The sequence below is a fragment of the Pleuronectes platessa genome, chromosome 2 (assembly GCF_947347685.1).
Source record: "Pleuronectes platessa chromosome 2, fPlePla1.1, whole genome shotgun sequence".
Taxonomy (NCBI): domain Eukaryota; kingdom Metazoa; phylum Chordata; class Actinopteri; order Pleuronectiformes; family Pleuronectidae; genus Pleuronectes; species Pleuronectes platessa.
In genome coordinates, this window is record NC_070627.1 from 5197752 (window position 1) to 5216890 (window position 19139).

Genomic DNA, 19139 nt, shown 5'->3' on the forward strand with positions numbered 1-19139 from the left:
TTGGACCTTTCTGACAGTTCGGCAGCATTTAATGAAACTCCTTGATCTCTGTGCATTTATTTAAATGAAAGTAAATAAGGTAACACCAGCTTTCATCTGTGGCTCGTTGGAGAGAAGGGTATTTGTTTGCATCCTGGTGAAACTTGGCCTTTCTGTGCCTTTCTGCTCCAGCCCGGCGAGCCTCAAAGGACAAGCAGTAAAGATGATGGAGGGATCGTTATCATGTGGTTTAAACAGGAGCAGACGTTCAGAGGAGAAAAGCAAATGGACTTGTTAGAAACCCATTGGTTGTGAATCCATAAAGCAAATCCATGCAATATCCACAGAAAGCACATTTTGTTTTCTAAACCGTGTTTGTCCGGGACGTGCTGTGTGATCTACAGTCGATGAAAGAATCCTCTTAACTCCTTTAGAATCTAATTATGCACAATCTCTGTCTGGGGCCAGATCCACTACAGTTGAGTGAAGTCTATATTTCTTTCTCATTTCATTATCAAATTTAAAAACTTGTGCGGTGGCTCGTGGAGGAATGGGAAGCAGATTTTAATATTCTATTGCATTTCCCTCTAATCCACACATTTTCAAATCTCTCTCCATTTCTCCTCTTTGCGTCCTCCAGCCGACGAGCAGGCAGAATAGAGAGCCTGTCAGAGGGAGGTGGGAACATGGAGTCTCTTACAGCACATTGATCAAACAGATTAAGGACAAGTGCCCACAATGATGTCCCTCGCTCGGCGCTGCATCTCATTACCTGCCCGCCCTTGATGGAATCCTTTGATACGAAGCCCAAGTCACTATATTACATAATGTGCCACTAATTGCTGGTTATGCAATCCTCTCTTGCACTTTAAAACTTTAAAATAATCCGATTTTTTTTATTCAGTTTCGAGTTTAAAACCTGCTTTTGCTGCAGACTCAAGCGAATAGATGTATTTGTAAAGATCCACGTTCTAAAAAAAGGCTCATAGTAAATAGCAATATAACAACATTTGGAGCTGAAAGAGCATCTTCTTGATTTATCAGCATGGGGCCATTTCCTGTGGTGATTATAAAATGTTAACATTTACAGCGAGCTGCCCAGAACACCCAGTTTGCTATTGTTAGCTAATCAGCTTCACTGAGCAATTTGGTTAGAAGTGCTTTGCTTGAGGGCAGCTCAATGGTAATTGTTGAGGTGGATGAGTGATTTCTTGCCCTGATTATCCTGCTGCTGCTGCTGCTGCTGAAATATGAACACGTCCTCAGACAGTCACGCATTGTATTCAGTGTTATTCTGCTATTCTTTCTTTCTCAGCCTTTGCTCTGTACTTTCTGTCTTGAACTCAATGTTTTACCTAAATAACAGTTTAGATCAGGGGTGTCCAAACTTTTTATCCCGAGGGCCACATACAGAAACAAATCCAAAGGTCTGGGCCACTCACGCCGCCACGCCCCCCTGCCCTGGAGCGGACCATTGAAAGTTGAGCACCTCAATTGCGTCGCTCAGGTGGGGGGGGGGGGGGGGTGGCCTTCTGAGGGACAGCTGGCAGGTCAGGGGTGAGTTGGGCGCCACCTAGTGTCTAAACTGAGAAGTACAATACAGTGGGCCATAGTCCATTACATTACAATTCATTTAAATGACGCTTAGATTAAAGCGATTTACAATCAATGCTTTCAAAGGGTACCCGAGGGTTCAAACCCCGAACAACAAGAATCAGGAAAGTACAATTTCTTCAAAAATAGAGCAAAACTATAAAGTGCTATAAGTAAGTGCCATTTAAATGCTACTAAATTGTTAGTTAAACATTTTTTTGGACACCCCTGGTTTAGATGTTCAGTCTCCAACAGGTCTGACCCGTAGTGAACTCTTCATCCCGTCTCCCTCAGAATGACAGACCGTAATAACCGACTCTGGACGGCCTTGTCTCTGAGAGCTTTAGATAACACGCTTGCATAACGCTTAACTGCCTGAGTTTCTACCCGCCCTGTGCCTGACCCTCGCCCCCGCTCCCTCCCGGGTGCAGCTGAATGCAGCTGGTCTCTTCCTGTCGGTGGCACCGGTTTCACGAGGCCCCGGCTCTAATCCCTGGATGTAATCTGGCAGCTCCAGCAGCGGCCAATCACAACCTGTTTGTGCTCGGTACCGTTGGAATGAAAATGCCCGACAGCCGAGCGGGGGGGGAGCGTGACGGGCCAGAGAGGAAAAAAAAAACAAAATCTGCTCTAATGATGTTGTCCCTGCTTCAGCCTGTGTGTGCATGTAGAGAAAGGCACTGATTGAAAACGTGTCTCACCGAAGACCCTGACATGGATACACAAAGCCTTCTGATTGGCAGGTGTTGCCACAGAACTGAAAATTGTTATATAACGACAGATTCATTTAAACATGAAACTATATTCTAGAGATTTCAGACAGAAACAAAAAAAGATGATCAGAGACGTCTGTTTTACGAGTTTCGAAGCAGTTTCCCTCTGGAGGTATCACCCGACTCTTTTCCTTCTAAATCCGACATCCATTCCAAAATATCATAATATTGCATGACAAGCCAATCAGTGCACGGATGGTAATGAACATGTTTACCCCATCAGGTAGCTACCAGCCTGTGTTAGCCACGCTTTCCCGCTGAGAGTCGTGAAAGAGAGAGGGAGGAGAGGAGTCTGTTGCTTGAAGCATGAAATCCCTTTAACCAGGTCCTCTGTCACCCAGCAGCCGGGAGTGAAGCACAGCATGCAGGGCGGTGAAGACACAGGTTAAGAGGAAGGGCCACCGAGGCTGTGCACCAGATCCGAGTGAAGATCAACATTACAGAGCACACATATCCCCATGACTCACTCATTGTTCTGCAGGGACACACCCCCCCCCCCCCCCCCCCCTACTTTAAACCCGGCAGCTCTAAGGAAGGGCTGCAGAATAATACAGTTATCAGTTATTACATGATGCACTCTTCTCCTGCTGCATTGTGTTTCCTCTGGCTTGATATACTTTGAATAAGTGCAACACGTGTGTGACTCTTTTGTGTGGCTTGTAGCTGGTCTATCACGCTCTGTGCTCCATTAAAAGCAATGACAAAGAATGTCTTACCTCGCCGGGGCCCGGTGCATTATCCTTGAACCTCAGCACTCCCTTACCTCACATAGAGAAGTGCACAGGGCTGTTGTTTACCTGTTTGTTACAGAGAGCCTGCAGCTTTTCTGTGTCTTCCAATTGAACAGATATGCCCTGCTGTTCCACCTGATGTCTCCATTTATAATCTGAAAACTTTATTTTTCTCTGCTGTGTCTGTTATTATCACACAACTGTGTGTATGACCATTGAAAAGTTGTGTCCCTATAGATGCATCATATGATTTTCTATATGATCCTGACAAGACCTGACACATTAAACTGTTGTGTCCTGGAGAAGAAAATATAATGCAAATGATGAACACAAATATTATACAAATATAATAATATATTTTAAATAGGCTAAAAAAGTACCTACTCAGGAATTACATCACTAAGTCACTGGAAAGTACATAAACTATAATACACAGATAAGAAATGAGGTATAAGAAATGTGAATATGTCAGTATAGTTATTGGGAGGGCATATAATACATATCGGGCTATGTTTACAAAGTTTCTTTGCCTGTGGCACATCACACAACCCAAAGCTGTATCCATCAATGCAGGCCACCTGCTGAGGAAGGTAAAAACTTTATGCATGTTTTAACGAGCGAGAGAGAGAGAGAGAGAGAGAGAGAGAGAGAGAGAGAGAGAGAGAGAGAGAGAGAGTATAGACAACAGCGCATACCACTAAGTTAGAGATATTTTATGTTGTTAGAGTTATAATAAAAACTGTGGTCTCTCCCAGTCCCGGTAATTAACAGTGACGTCATGAAGTCTCTTATGAAATGACATTTACAATATAAAAAAAGGTATAACTCATTGTGTCATATTGTCATATTACTCATTGTATCAGCACGTCCCCCCCTGAATCTCTCATTATTAATGTTTCTCTTGCGTACAGCAATTATTTCACAAGAAGGACAATGTCTCCCAACGCTTCTGCCCCGTTTCCAAAAGACACTTTGTTGAATATTAATATTAGGGCAAATTAGCATGGATATGAAGAAAAGTGCCAAGCTGGTTCACGACAATGCTCTGATCGTCTCCTTTGTTGCTGCTCGTCTAAGTCTTTAAATGAGAGACTGAATGGGAATTAATCTCATTAGGACATTATGTGAGAGCGATGCTGCTTCCCATCTCACGGAGCGCGAGACCGATAGATTCAGATCACAAAGACATACAAGTGGAATATGAATTAACTTCTCTTGAAAAAGGCATTAATATCTACCTTTAAGACCCAAAGTGAAGGTTTTATTACTCCAACCCTATCTTAGCATAACATTAGAGTCCACGAGGGCCCTGATATCTTTGTGGGCTGGAGATTAAAATATCCCGCTTGAGGAATGGGACAAAAAGAGACTTGGGCTGTAGTGATTTTCTGACTTGTTCCTGAAATTATGAGGCAGGATTCAGGTTAAATCTCTCACAGTGGGCCTGCAGTGTGTTAGCTGAATTTCCTCCAGTGGCTTCTGATGCAGCTGCAGCCTATAAATAGGCCCAGGCCAGACAGGCAGCGGGAGGAGGGCTCTGGTTAACCCCTGAGATCCAGTCCTAATCTGACCCCCGCATCATTAGAGTCAGCTCGGCAGGGAAGGAGGCCGGAGCCGGGAGATTGTCTCGGCCTCATCACGTCTCAGGATGGGCACATGACCCGGTTTTGAGCGCCTCCCATTGTTTACCTGTCGCCGACTTTTCTTTCTTCCGCCCGCTGGCTGTTCCCTCGGCCGAACCTCCGCTATCTGCCACAATGCAGACAGGGGAGGGGGTAGGTGACTCTCCCACACCCTTGTCTGTCTTTTCATATCTCCAGATGGCCGAGTGCTGGAGAGGTTTTGTGCCTCTGTGCTTCACATGCATCCCGTGGCCTGGATTCAACGAGGCCGTTGTAGCAGAGCCTCGCTTCCCCGACGGTGCTTTGAATACCCTTTGATTGCAGCGAGGAGTTTTCATCTCACTCTTGCTCTCCCTCTTGTACAGCCATTTTGGCACATGGGTGTTTTTTTTTTCCTTTTTTTCCTCTTCCTCCCACGTCCTCCATTCTCACTGATCCATCCCATCTGCAGTCAGGGGCTCATGCCACAAACAGATCTCTGGGGATAGGGAGACATCCGCTGATGGGCAGGATTTATTCCGATTTATTACGCAGGGGTGTACAGGTCAGTCTTAATTAAGAAGTGGATTCATTAAGGGGGGATAGATAAAGAGCGAGGGCCACAGAGTTGACCTGTCTGAGGCAGAAATCACCTCATGGCTTCCACACAACCAGATATTGGACACCCTGCATTATTGGCCAGGTTTTTCAGTGGGAAAATGGAACCAGTTTGATTGTCTCCACCTCATCCCAGTACCTCAGGGTGAGAGGATGTTTGCATCCGTCCCTGAAGCTTTGTAGATCTCAGGTAAACGGAAATCTGTGAATAAGTGCAGCCTTGGAAATACAGTAAACTACGTTGAAATAATGATCAATGGAATATAAAAAACTATAGAATTCCCTTTGAAGAGAGAATCAACAAGCATGTGGATCTTTTTGCCTTTCTTCCTCGTTGATGTGGTGTTTTTCCACCTGGTGACTTCTCCCCTCGGGCTGTGATGATCATGTTTGAGATGTTGTTTCTTCCCCAGCTTTCATGCTAGCGGAGGTTATTGCTGCTCACGCTAACTATCCAGTTCTCCGTCTTTGGAGAAAGGTCCACCTACCTCGATTTGAAGTATCTACCCATGAAACTACTCTCCTACTATTTTGTCAGTTGTGCTTTTTAAAGAAATCTTCTCCGAGGCGTGTGATAGTGAAATATAAAAGCTGTAAAAAAGCAGCGAGGCCGTTGCATTGAGTCCCATTAAGCTCACAAACACACACACAGCAGATCTGTGACATCTTAGACCTGAACTACTCCCACATCAGGACTTTGAAACAACATCCTTCAGGCCATCGTCTTAGTGCTAACCCAGATATTCACTGTAACAGAAGTGATGCACTTGGCATAAATAAGTATATTATATTTACAAAAGTCGGTTGGAGAGTCGCCCGTGTGTGTTTTTGTTCCTTGTCTCTTTACCCAGGATGTTTCGGCGCTAGAGGTATAAGCACCGCTGACATGCTAACGAGGTGAAGCTACAGTTAGTCGCTAACGAGCTGGAATTTGTCCGACCTGATTAAATGTTTCAGCTCCATGTGTAAAATCACGCAGTGGCTTGTTTCACAGCCTGTGTTGCCTGAGGGCTGAGCACTTCACTGGCTGCTTGAGGTCACTTGAAGGGCTGCTGTTGATTTGTTGAGTGTCTGCTTGCCCACACACACACACACACACACACAAACACACAGGCATGCATATTTACCGTGTGTGTGCAGCATCCCATGATGGAGAATGTTATGGTTATCTTATATTTGTTGACTTTATGCTTTATGTCTTATTTGTGAGAGACGTCATCAATGCAGCCACTTGCAGTCAATCCTCCTCCTGCTGTATTCAGGGGCTCTTTTGGAGACTAAAGAAAAAGAAACTCCAGAGAAACTCCGCAGCAATTACACTTTTGCATTCTAGCATTCAGCCCCTCTGGATAACTTCAGCAGATTACCCAGAGTTCCGTGCATGTTTGAAAGCAGCTTTTCAGAGTTTCACCTTTTCTCTCTTGCAGCGCATGTCGGACCAAAGACACAACAATCGTAAGGTGGAGGTTTAAACATCTGACCAATAGAGAGGCTCGTTATATGATGTCACGGTATTTGACCACTTACTCTTTGTGGGCTTATAATACTCTCAAACCTCATTCCTTCTGCTTGGGTATTGAATTTCTTGTGTGACTGTTTTCCTGATTGTTCTTATTTGTTGTTGTCGTCGTGATGCACAAACCTAGTGTGAGGGAATATAGGAAAACAAGCAGGGAGATAATGAGCATTGATAAAGTTTTTGTGTTGTCTGACTTAAGCTGTTAATGGTGGCAAAGTATTTTAAAGATGTGTTTTTAAAGATTCCAAATAGACAAGCGGGAAATGTTATTTGTAGGGTTGAAATGTGTTGATGCAGTTTTTGCCTGTAAGCACCGCTCCAACAAATATAAAAGAAATGAGCCAATTCCGTTGACAGTTATAAATATGTCTCTCATGCTTTACTACCCTGCAGTTTATATCACATATGTCTCATTATTGATTCGTAGTGCACATGTGCAGCCTCCCCCCCCCCCTCCCCCCAGTTTCCATTATAGATATAAAAGAGAAGGGAAGTTGAGTGCGGTATTATTTTTAAACTCTGCAGAACTGCTCTCGGATCAGGTGTTTTACAGCCATGTCAGACAGAAACGCCTCTCGGATCCCTATGGTGATGTTTTTAAAAGGTCCATTACTGTAACTGCACCGGTGGCACAAGAAAAAAGCACAATTCTCAGACACGGCTTTGCTTTTAGAGGCTTGACCTTTCCCCCGTGTGTGTGTCTCCCTGTTCTGTGACTCAAACAAAGCCGAATCATTGCTCGGTGTCTACATCTCAGAGCTGATATTGAAAACGTCTGCGTGTCCACAGCTCTCTCTCTCTCTCTCAAGCTTCTTGAGGAGGGCAACAAAACTTCCATCAGCCCAGTGGCCTCACACACGTCTGAAATCATTTGCCCAAGTGGAAGAGCGCTGTATAAAACAAAAGACTTGCAAACAAGTGGCTTGACCTTTAATATTTTAAATCTATAAAAGTATTTAACCCCTTACTGCCTGAATTAGTTTCCAATTATAGAATTTTTTTTGTGTTTTAGCTGCTAAATTAAGTAGAAATTTTGAATTTTAACATAGCATTAACAGTATATATAAAATTAAGGTATGAGGCAAATTAGTGACATTAGGCATAATGGGGCATAACCTTAATTTAACAAATTTTCTAGTCTCTGTTATGTAGATTATTGCTGCTTTGCTTCAAATTGAATAACAACATATGTTTCTGTATAATCATTGCTGTTCCATCATCACAGTATTTAAAATACAGCTTAATACCTCAAAATAACTTTGCTGCACAGTCCCAACTGGCTAGTATGTGTTTTCCACTTCGACCACTAGATGGCGGCGGAGTGCTTCCAATACCTTCCTTGGTATGTGTAGTATTTGCACCATCAGGCACAATCGTCACCTCGCGGCATTAATATCGGAATGAGGTTTGAGGCAAATTCGCGACGTCCGTCTACAAGGGGTTAAACGCCCCCCCCCCCCCCCCCCCCCCCTCCCCCCCCCCTTATATTTATAAGTAACAAAGGTAATTTATACTGACAACCGTGCTTCAGGTTGTTTGAGTGCAGTCGACTCCCTGTGCAGCGCCACTTGGCAAACGTAGCCTGAAGCAATGCTCTGTCTCTGGAGGCGAGAGGTTAAGAGAGATCCCCCCCATTCACAGGGAACAGTCGTTTACTCATATAAACACAATTTAGCTTTGTCTCCCCTCGCGAGGTAATGTATACATTTATACAATCGTATACGGACTTATAATGAATCGCTCTGACGTTGTTTACCTCACCGAGGGTGGGGGGTGGGGGGGGGGTGGGGGGGGGGATTGGATCGGATCAGAACGATAGCATCTTCGCCGCGAAATGAAAGGAGAATCCCCCGGCCCACCAACAATCCCCCTTCTTCAAAGCAGCATTAGAGGCTCCATTAAAATCCTGTCACCTTTTTTTCATGGCTGTCTGTGGTTTCTGAGGGGAGAAGAAATCACAGTCATTCAAATGCTAAGTGACTTCAACTCTCCTGTGAATATTAGGAAGGGGGAAGAAGTGCTCCATCATATACCATGCCCAGATAGAAAATAATAAAAAAAAGATGAGACCAGTGTTGTTGAATATCCGATCCCCCCCCCCCTCCCCCCCTTCCACCCCCTACCTCTGCAGCATCTCGTCACAAGCCATTACCTCTGCAGAAATCAGGCCGCTTGACACATTCCCAACACCGCGCTGTGTCAGTCTTCATTAAGACTTAACCATGTGCACGGAAACAGACGGGCAGCTGTCTGCGAGACTGATGTTATCATGTTATCATGTTCAATCCCCCCCCCCCCCCCCGCGCTCGTGCTTCATAAGCAGCAAGCTTATCACGACCGCACCGAGATAACTTGAAGGCAGGAGTGCTATCTCCTCTCCGGGCCGTGAAACAACAGTTTGTATGTAGGAGAAGCTCCGGGGGGGGGGGCGGGGGGGGGGGCAGACAGGTACGGCCCTGTCCCATCCATCATCAGAGGAAACATCCATTAAGGCTTCTTGTCTTCTTCTTGTTGTTTTCAGGTCACAGATGGAGGGACCATCAAGCAGAAGATCTTCACCTATGACGCTATGTTTAATACTAATTACTCTCACATGGAGGATTACCGCAGACGCGAGGACCTCGTGTACCAGTCCACTGTCAGGTGAGCCTCCGACTTTCATTTTATAAAAAACACGACCACTCATCTCTGTGACTCTGTGGCCGTGATTTGCCAAACTCTACTAACCTCATGATATAATCACTCCTGATGCTCCGTGCACCGAGGTGACCTCTCCTGCTCGGCGCTGCACTGCTTCCCCCCCCGGCCATCTGCTCCTGGTCAGACCGGGCCTGGACTGGAGTGACCGTGGTGAAGGGGGTCACTGCATTATTACATGAGGACAGGAGGAGGCAGCGGCACAAATCTAATCACCAACTCTGAGGATAAGACGTTCAATGTTAGAGATTTGGGAAACATCTGGCCCCCCCTTGGGGAGCTGGGTCTCAATCCAGCTGCAGAGGTGCATATATATCCAAATGTAGCTCCGCCCAGCTCAGGTGCATTAGCAAACACACACCTGGTGTTAACAGGTGGGTTCTGTGATTCCATCTCAAGCTGACGGCTCTAAATACAGACGTGAACACACTCAGATGGGATATCAGGAGGTGGTCCGGGCCACACGTGAAGCTGATGGCCCTCTGAGCCCCTAACAGACATACGTAGACATAATGATTGATAATTAAATTAATAAAATCTTCCTTCACAGCCTCACGAGGTTCATTCAGACTCTCCTGACTCGTCTCTGCACCTCTCACACAAACTGACATGGGACACACGTGTGTAGAGAACAACATAGCTTGGTCTACGTGAACATAAATATCATACGTGTGTGTTTGTCAAGAGCCGGGAGCTGAGATCCGATCACGGGACTCATGTATTTAATATCAACTGATAACACACACACACTCAGAACTGTCCACTCGTGATTGGATCCTGAAAACCACATGTTAAAACTAGGTGTGTACGAAACCTCGGAGGTGAACACGCACACGTCTCTCTGGCCTCTGTGATCCAGTGTGTGCACAACCCCCCCCCCCCTCCCCACACACACTGTGTATGCAGTAACAGTTTTTTACAGCAAGAGAGGACAGGAAATGGAGAGAGCATAGTAGTAGGAGGTGGGGAGTCATCTGGCTGTGCTCGGCTTGATTACACGTTTAAGGCGTCCTGGGGACCGTCTCTCTCTCTCTCTCTCTTTTTACCGCAGGCCCCGGCAGTATGGCTGCAGATGTCTCCCCCCCCCCCCCCCCCCCCCCCCCCCTCCTCTCCTCACACTTTCTCTCGCTCCTCGTGCTCTGGCGCTCGCTGCAGATTCCCACTCTCTTATTCCGCGGCAACACAAAGGAAGTGGCCGGCCCGTGTGTCGCACACCTACGACTTCATTTGAAAACCCTGATGCGTCACACGTTGAGTCCCTTTGTGCTGATTCCAGGTTTCATCGCTTTGCTTTCATCTCATCTCTGCTTCTCTTTGATTCTCTTTGATTCTGCTCATGTGCATTCCAACCTCATTGTGTCGTCCCCCCCCCCCCCGTCCCTCTTTTCTCGTGTGTGATGTCGCTGCCCAGCTGAGGGTAATTTATCCGGACAATCCGACCATCCCTGTGGGAGAATAGGCATCATCACAATGAAGCGGTGCACACACACGTACATGCTCACAAACAAAGGGAACATGGCTGCATACACAAACAGAAAACATCCCCCCCCCATGCCTGGACACACACACACACACACAGAGCAGAAGTGAGAGTCAGTCCAACACAACGCACCCAAGGGGAGGAATGTTTTTCCCGATGATCCAGCTTCAGGGACGCTTGGGTTCTACCTGCGCTGACCTGCATCCAGATCATGCATCACAATGCTGAAGCCCGTGTTTGTCGACCTGAGAGAATCACACGCTCCCCCCGGCCTCAGTCTCACCATTCCTCCAGTCAGGAAACAAACAAAAAAAACACACAATCCCACTTTCATGGTGTAACGGAGAAGCTCAGCTCGGCTAAGAAATGCAAAGAAAAGCCTCATTTCAACTCGGTCTAATCTCCCGTCTCCACCTGAGAACCTTAAATCTTCTGCACAAAGCCGGAGCAGTCTGACTAATCCATTTTGTACAACCTAAATGAATGCCTCGATATTCTGTATCTTTTATAAACTCAGCATTTTTGTTTGGAGAAAATGTATTTGTAGCTACCCCCCCCCCCCCCCCCCCCCCACCACCCAGCCTCTTGTAGAACACATTTCTCCTCGCCGCAATATTGATTATTGCGCTGTAATAGAGCAGCAATGATGGAGGTGGTTCTTTTCCTCCGCACGTGCTATCTTTCAATTATGAGAGGGTTTCAGAAATGACACTGATATTGACTCCTTCTCAGTTTGCCTGGTTTTATCTGCCTTTGACGTCGATTAGTCATCGTCTCTCAGAGAATGGAAACAGCTGTTGCTCGCTCTGCATTCAAGTGCACAGAGTCGACAAATGGTGGATCTCTTACATGTGGCTGATGACTCTTGGGATTTGAAGGACCATCTGAAGATCCAGAGGTTTTTCAGTCACAAAAGATGAAAGTAGCACGAACCCAGGTCAGCAGAGGTTCGGTCTTAGGAGATATATTTCTTTAAATGTTTTTCCCTGTGTCTTTTATTTTCTCTCTCCCGTGCTGTTGGCTTTAAATCCACTTTTGAAGAAAAAGATAAATGTTTTTTTGGGCATGAAATATTTCTGATGAGTCCACATTACATCTCCTGCCAGCAGTCGGGTTTTTCTTTTAACAACGTCCATGACTTTCAAGGTAAAAGGTGGAAGGAGGTGACTTTCTTTTGAATATTTTTTGGAACATTCCAGTGAATATTCTAGGGAAAAAAACACCAAAAACAGATTATTGTGTTGCTGGTACGAGGACTGTCATTCGCCATGGCCTATTTACAACTTAAAGAACCCCCCCCCCCCCCCCCCTCATATAATGATGACTTTCTTTTTAATATGAGCTATTGAAATTTGCTCTGTACAGGCTCTGTCAAGGGGAGCCCACTCTCATTGAACAGCCTGGCACCAGAGCTCTTCCCCTCTCAGGTTTTTGAGTGAGCCTCGTCCTTCAGACCAATCCCAGCTCCATCCCACTGATGCTGGTCCAGTGTCTAATCAAGGACTGGTTTCACACATTTCCAGCGAAAGAAGTCAGATGCAGGAGCCAAAGAAAATCAGAGGCCACCACAGGAAATTCTGAGAGATTTTGAGAAACTACAAGCGGCAGCAAAATGCTTTTGGAAAACCTTCAAATTAAGACCATGCAGAATATATTATAAAGCACAAGGAAAGCATCTGTTGTTTCATATTCAGTTTTATTGGTTACTGCACAACTCACATTCCTTGCAGCAGTATTTTTCATAATTTGTTCGGTGCTTTGCAGGGAGATTGCATGAAGGCAACTCAAACAAAAAAGGAGTGAACTTGACACAGAACAGGGTAAAACCGAAAAAAGGAGAACATCGTTATTACAGTTCCATGCGTATGAAAAGTCACAGATCAGAAAAGCTGTGTTTTTGCACATTCTGCCACAGACTGGTCACCTCGACCGGCTCAAACAACACTCACCTCTCGTCCCACCCACGCATGAGTCATTCCAAACAGAACAAAGATGTCAGAGGCTGAGAGGCTGAGAGGTGATCAACACAAAACTCAACACAAAACCCAGACTCAGATGTCTCCAAAGAAACTCACCTGGCAGAGAATCGTCAGGAATCAAATGGATGTTTTCAGCTACTAAGAGATTCGGATAATAATTACTATTTAATTCTATGGATATGGTTTGACCTATTGTGTTTATATTGCACTGCCCTACTTCATGGAGTGCAATTAAATTAAAAAAAGCAAATCTGTAATTACCCAGCATGCACCACAAAACATGGAGTGTTGAAGTGTGACCGCTCTCTTGCCAATGACCTCACCGACTACATCAGCCACATGACCACTTAAAATAAAAAAACCAAAGCTTTATCAACTCCCTGCTTTGAAACTGACAGACACACAAATGATTAACTTTCTATCATCAGATAAACTGTCAATCATTTCAGACACAGCCTCATTGTGTTACAATCAAGTTACAGCGCCCACTTGTGGCTTAGAGAGGAATTGTCAACCAAACTCTGGACTTTAACACAAAAGATCTTTTACAGTAAAAAAGTAAGAGTAACCACATTTATTATAATATTTTAACGCAGACCACAAAGTTTGTCTAAATGTAACACAAAAAAAATCATCTTATATCTTAAATCTACCGTCTCCTTTTTTGGCTAAACGGAACTATGCAGTTTTAATGTAAAACTGATTTTCAGGAGGAGTCTGTCACGGCACTGACAGATGATGTCGTCTGTCCCTTAATGGAGTCGCAGCATAGAGGACTTGTGGGTCTTTGTAGAGGTCACAGACAAACTGCATCATGGGGTTTACCTTGAAGGACCTTTTGGATACTCAGGTCGTCCCTGAATGTCAGTGCTTCTCTGTCCTTTTCCAATTCTATACTTTATCATGGAGGTAAATTGACACCAGTCATGTGAGAATTTAAGAAACGACTAAATCAATCCAGTACTTGACTCTGAGAGGGACATGTCCCCCATGTCCATATGCAAATATCTCAATTTGCGTCCAAACACAAAGAGGAAAAGGACGTGTCTTGTCTCCTGCAAATTGCCTTTTGAGTAGTTTCTATTACTAAGGGGAGTTTGACAGGTTGAAGGTGATCAAAAAATGAATTTATTCAGTTTTACCTCATTAGAGAAACGCCAGTGGACCCGTGTGTTATTTCACCTGTCGCACTCACTAATGGACAAACCCCATCGCTTTTGTTCCTGCAGCTTCAGGAGGGACCAGAGCTCAGGAAGGTGTTTCAATAATTGATAAATATTTCCTGTGGGAAGTTGTATCAAGGTTGTCTCATTCGATTAGAGTTACATATTTAAAAATGTTCCCGTGAAAAATCTTCCTGCCCCGATCTTGAGGCTAAAGGTGAGCGTGGTGTCCACTGAGGCCTCCGACGGGAAAGAGACAGAATTTACCTCGGAAGTTTCAAGTGTTGCAACAGTATTGTGATACTAGATAAAATACACTTTCAATTTAGTTTATGATGACAATGAAAATAAGTCAAAGGAACGTTTTATTCCTTTGAGTGTGCGACAGCCAGTTGGTCCATCCGTTCATCTTTTTCTTGAGTACACAGTATCTCTCAAATGCCTTGAGGGAATTTCTTCAAATTTGGTTAAAATGTTCAGTTGGACTGAAGGAAGAACTGATTAGATTTTGGTGTTCAAAGGTCAAGGTCACTGTGACCTCACAAAAACCTTTTAGGCCTTGTGAACGTGTTATCCTTAGAATGCCTCGAGATAATGAATTTAAATTTAGCCCAAAAGTTGATTTAGACTCACAGATTAGCTGATTTGATTTTACTGATCAAAGGTCAGAGTAAAATCATGTTATTGCAAATGCACAATGTCAGGAACCCCCTGGTAGGAAGAGGCATTCAAAGACTTAGTGGTAATTCTAGTTAAAGGATTTCCTCACAGAGTTTATCTATGTGGTGAATAATAAATATTCCTAAAGAGGGGTGAGTAAATGATTTTCTTCTTAAAGTGGTAATGAATGATAAGTAATGCATAACCTATTTCATTGAACAGGGCTTTTAGAATGACTGTAATCATTCAGGAGCTACTCTGAGGTTTCTTCTTCTTCTTCTCTCAGCAAAGCCTCTGTGCTTTCTCCTCGTTTTATCTCTGAGCTCCCCCCCCCCCTGCATCTGTGTGGGTTTGAATCCATGAATGCGGCGCTTAGGACGGCAAACAAACAGCGCCGCGGCTTTGTGTCGGATAAAAAAAACTGAGACATCGAGCCTCCATCAGCACTTCCTGTAATGCAACCAGCCAGCAGAAAGTCAATCAACCCCCCCCCCCCCCCCCCCCCCCCCGGGTACCGGAGAATCACGGCATAGTTTTCATCCTTTTTTTTCTTTCATGCTCAATCCTTAAGGAAACGTGGCTGATCACACACCTTTTCCTTTGCACACCGTCCTCGAGGCCATTCATCTCTGCTCTCCATCAAGTGAGCACCCGGCTGCAGTGGAGAGTCTCCTCACCCACTCGCCCCCCAACGAGGCTCGGGCCAGAAGGAAGATCTGACAAAGGTGCTGGTTGATCTGAAGCGGAGATTGGCCTGGACGAGCTCTCAGCCAACCGCTCCGTCAAGAGAGCTCTCCCCCCCCCCCCCACCCTACCCCCACCCCCATCTCGGCGGTTTGCTTGCATTTGTAGGCAGAAGGAGTTGCGGGGGGAAGGCCTACATAACAGGAAAGAGCTTTCAGATGCAGCTCCTCCTCGGGGACAATCGATCCCTCTTTGCGGTGTGCTGTTTTTTATTTAGCTGCTGCTCCTCCTCCGTGGGGGCCCATTGCTATCGATCCCCGACGTGTAGGTGCAGGTTTTCTTTGGTGTACAGGGGCAGGTTTAAAAAAAGAAAGAAAAGTCTGTTCACCTCTGCTCTCGGGTGCTCGTTCACCATATTCAAGTGATAATACTCATTTCTGTGTGCGAGGCTGCGGGCGGGGGTTGGGATCTTTTTTTAAAAGTCACTGATTAATGAGGTGCATGATTTGGCAACAAAGTAAAAGGACAAAAGAACCCATGAAAGCAAACAATGAAAAACATGAAAAAGTGATAAAAGAAGAAGAAGAAGAAGAAGAGGAAGACGAGAAGAGAGAGACTCTTTAACGAGGAAGGTTTCTGGGCCCAGAGCGAAGCGCTAATGGAAGACACAGAGCGTATTGTCTGGTAAAGTGAGAACCGGGAACAGGAGGTGGGCTGAAGTCAAGAAGTCACGCTGCACCGATAAATCCACTGCTGCTTTACTCTGCTTACCACAAGCAGGACTCAGGAGACCGGATAAAAGTTTATTAAAATGAGTTAAAAAGGTTTGTTTCCTCCACTCGCCTGCTAAGAGCTCCAGTCACTGTTGCTTTTTAAAAGACAAAAGGTTATAAGACGTCTTCTCACCAGACCAATAATCAGGGTTTTGACAAAATCCACGGTTAAAGTCTATTGATATGATCATTATTAGTTCTGTTCAATTTAAAAGGTGATTTCATTATCCTTCCGATTTTAAACATTAGCTGACGAAGGACCCACAGCCGTGAAAAGGCTTCTCAACGGACCGGCACTTCTGAAACGCCTGACATCAAAGATTAGAGGGCGTGCCGAAAGATTAATTCCACCAGTCTTAATATTTAACAGGAGCCTCAATGTGAGGTGTTAAATCTTTCCTCTGTTCCCCCGCTCCTGTAATTCTGACGGACACGTCTCGCTGTCAAAATTCAGGAGCAGCCCCCCCCCCACCCCCCCCCCCCCGGGGACCTGCTGTGGTCGGGGGTTTTCTTTGTGCCGAACGTCTTATCTCTGCTCGGTTCCTTTTCTCCGCGCCTGTGTGGATCCACGATTGCCGGAGTCAGGATTGTGGACCGGGGACTCTGGCTTTGTTTGTTAAAAAAACACAAAAAAAACACAAAGCAATGGGCCACATCAGCTTTTACTGTAACAACATACCAGCCAAGACAAAGCCAATTACCTCCCCGCTGCCAGCGCTGTGCCGCGCCTATCAGTTCACCATGTGGCGAGGAAAAGACTTGTTTCATGCTTATCCCTCAAGGAAGCGCCGGTGGAGACCAACGCACTTTAGATCCCGAGATGGTCTCAGCTTTTCAAATACACTTTGCCAAACATTTTGGTCGTGTAGCCAAAACTTTACCTTCTCAGTTTAAAGTTCAGTGTTTGAACTTTGCTTTCTCTGGACCTGGTCCATCCATTACATCCTCGTCAAACTTGGTAACAATGGGCAGATAATGGTTCAACTCTCGAAACACATGTTATTAGGTTCCGTTTAATATTTTAGGATTTTAAATAATCCCTTCCCAGCCCAAGCACTTTGTCCTGGGCCCAGAGTCTGCATGTCCTCCCACCACCCAAGTACAAACAGATTGGGGGGGGGGGGGGAGGACAAGACTCTAGATTGTTAGATGTGTCCTGGACCGACAACCTGTCCATGGTGCATCCCGTTAGAAACCCCCCAACGAGGCCCTTCACGAAGCCTCTGGTAATAATGAAGAAATAAGTTCAAATCCCTTTTAAATGGTCCTGGCTCCATCCCACCAATAAGGATAAGCTGTATAAATAAAAGATGGACGAAATAAGATGATTCTTACAGACACAAAAGGTCAAACAAGTAGATACGTTAAGTACATTAGAAGTGGAAAATATATGTGTGGATTAAGACTTTATTGGAAATGCTAAGAATAGAAACCAGCTAAAGCCAGTGTTATCCTTTAAGCTTTTTTTTTATTCCAGGTTAAAGTGCCTTGCTCAAGGGCAGCTCAAAGACAGCTGCTTGATGAGGAAAGAGTATACTCTACACAGACACACTCACACACAGACACACACACTCACACAGACACACACTCACTACCGCAGCTGAACTCATTAACGGCCGGGTGCTGCACCAACAGAGGTCCCCGTCACAAACACCCGGGCGGCAAGGACATTGGTTCCTGTTCTGTGGGAATAAATCACAGAGGCTAAATGTGACCAGCAGTGTCTCACTTTGATTTTTCATTGTTGACACATTAGCCGAGTGCAGAATACAGATTGTGTTGCTCTGCTCTTTCAGGGAATCTGCCGTCACTGACTCACAACTGTTGCTTTGTTGTTTTCTTTGCAAAATGATACGCAAAAAATGATAGGAGGGAAAGAGGAAGGGAAATAATTACTATAATTTACCTGTAATGAAACTTAACGAATCTGGTTTCAGTTGTGTTCCTTTGAAAGTAGTAAAATACTTTAATAATCTTAAATACCTGCTCAACCTACTATTAGTTATTCATTTACAATAACTAATGAATAACGTTTGACTAATTTCGTATAGTTATTAACACAATATTATGCAGATTGCCTGTTTGGTCTTCTTAAAGGACCTTGAGAAGTCTGACATGTATGTAATGCTGCAAATCATTATTAAATGATAACCATCATTAACAATGATACACTCATTCGGTAACAATAATTAGTTTAGAACCTCAAACTGCTAAATTATTTAATATGATGAACTTTACCTTAATTTCACCTCAGTTAATAATTAATTCATCAAGGACTCCTGTTCGATAGTGGAATTTGGGATGCAGTGTTTAAAAGGAAGTAGCATTAACACTATAATTTTAAGTAATTGATATTGTTATGTCATATTATTATAGTTTATTTTGGTGTTAGCCAGTTTAAAACCAGTAAATAGACCAAAGCCTCTGCTGTATGTGTAGAAATGTTTCAATAAAGTTTTTGGCTACGGAAACATTTGTCTGTCATCCTGCTTTTTGCTTTATAAGGCATTTATAACTTCATATCAGTTAAAGTTAACATTTATGATCTTGATCTCTTCTTATCTTGATGTTTTTCTCTGTGCATTCCTGCCACATTAGTTCTAAAATGCATAGATTTGAACTCACAGGTTGATTCTTGTGCTCCACAGGCTGCCGGAGGTTCGGATCTCGGACAACGGGCCGTACGAGTGCCACGTGGGCATCTACGACCGGGCGACGAGGGAGAAGGTGGTCCTGGCTTCAGGGAACGTTTTTCTTACTGTTATGTGTGAGTACCAACTGCTGCACCTCATCCCCATCTTAAAAAACATCTTGTCAGTGAGGCCCTGAATTCAGTATTCAAGGTTCCTGTGCTTTATATAAAAGACCCTGGATGCTGGGTGGGGGAGG

At 44.7% G+C, this 19139-nt stretch overlaps 1 protein-coding gene across 1 annotated transcript in view; it reads left to right on the forward strand.

The window, feature by feature from the left end:
* igsf21a (immunoglobin superfamily, member 21a) overlaps window positions 1-19139 on the forward strand; it is a 105560-nt gene that overhangs the window by 47753 nt on the left and 38668 nt on the right. Inside the window, exons 3-4 of the mRNA XM_053444773.1 lie at window positions 9336-9457; window positions 18899-19017. Of these exons, the coding sequence (XP_053300748.1) occupies window positions 9336-9457; window positions 18899-19017 (241 nt within the window). The remainder of the gene's footprint in view (window positions 1-9335; window positions 9458-18898; window positions 19018-19139) is intronic.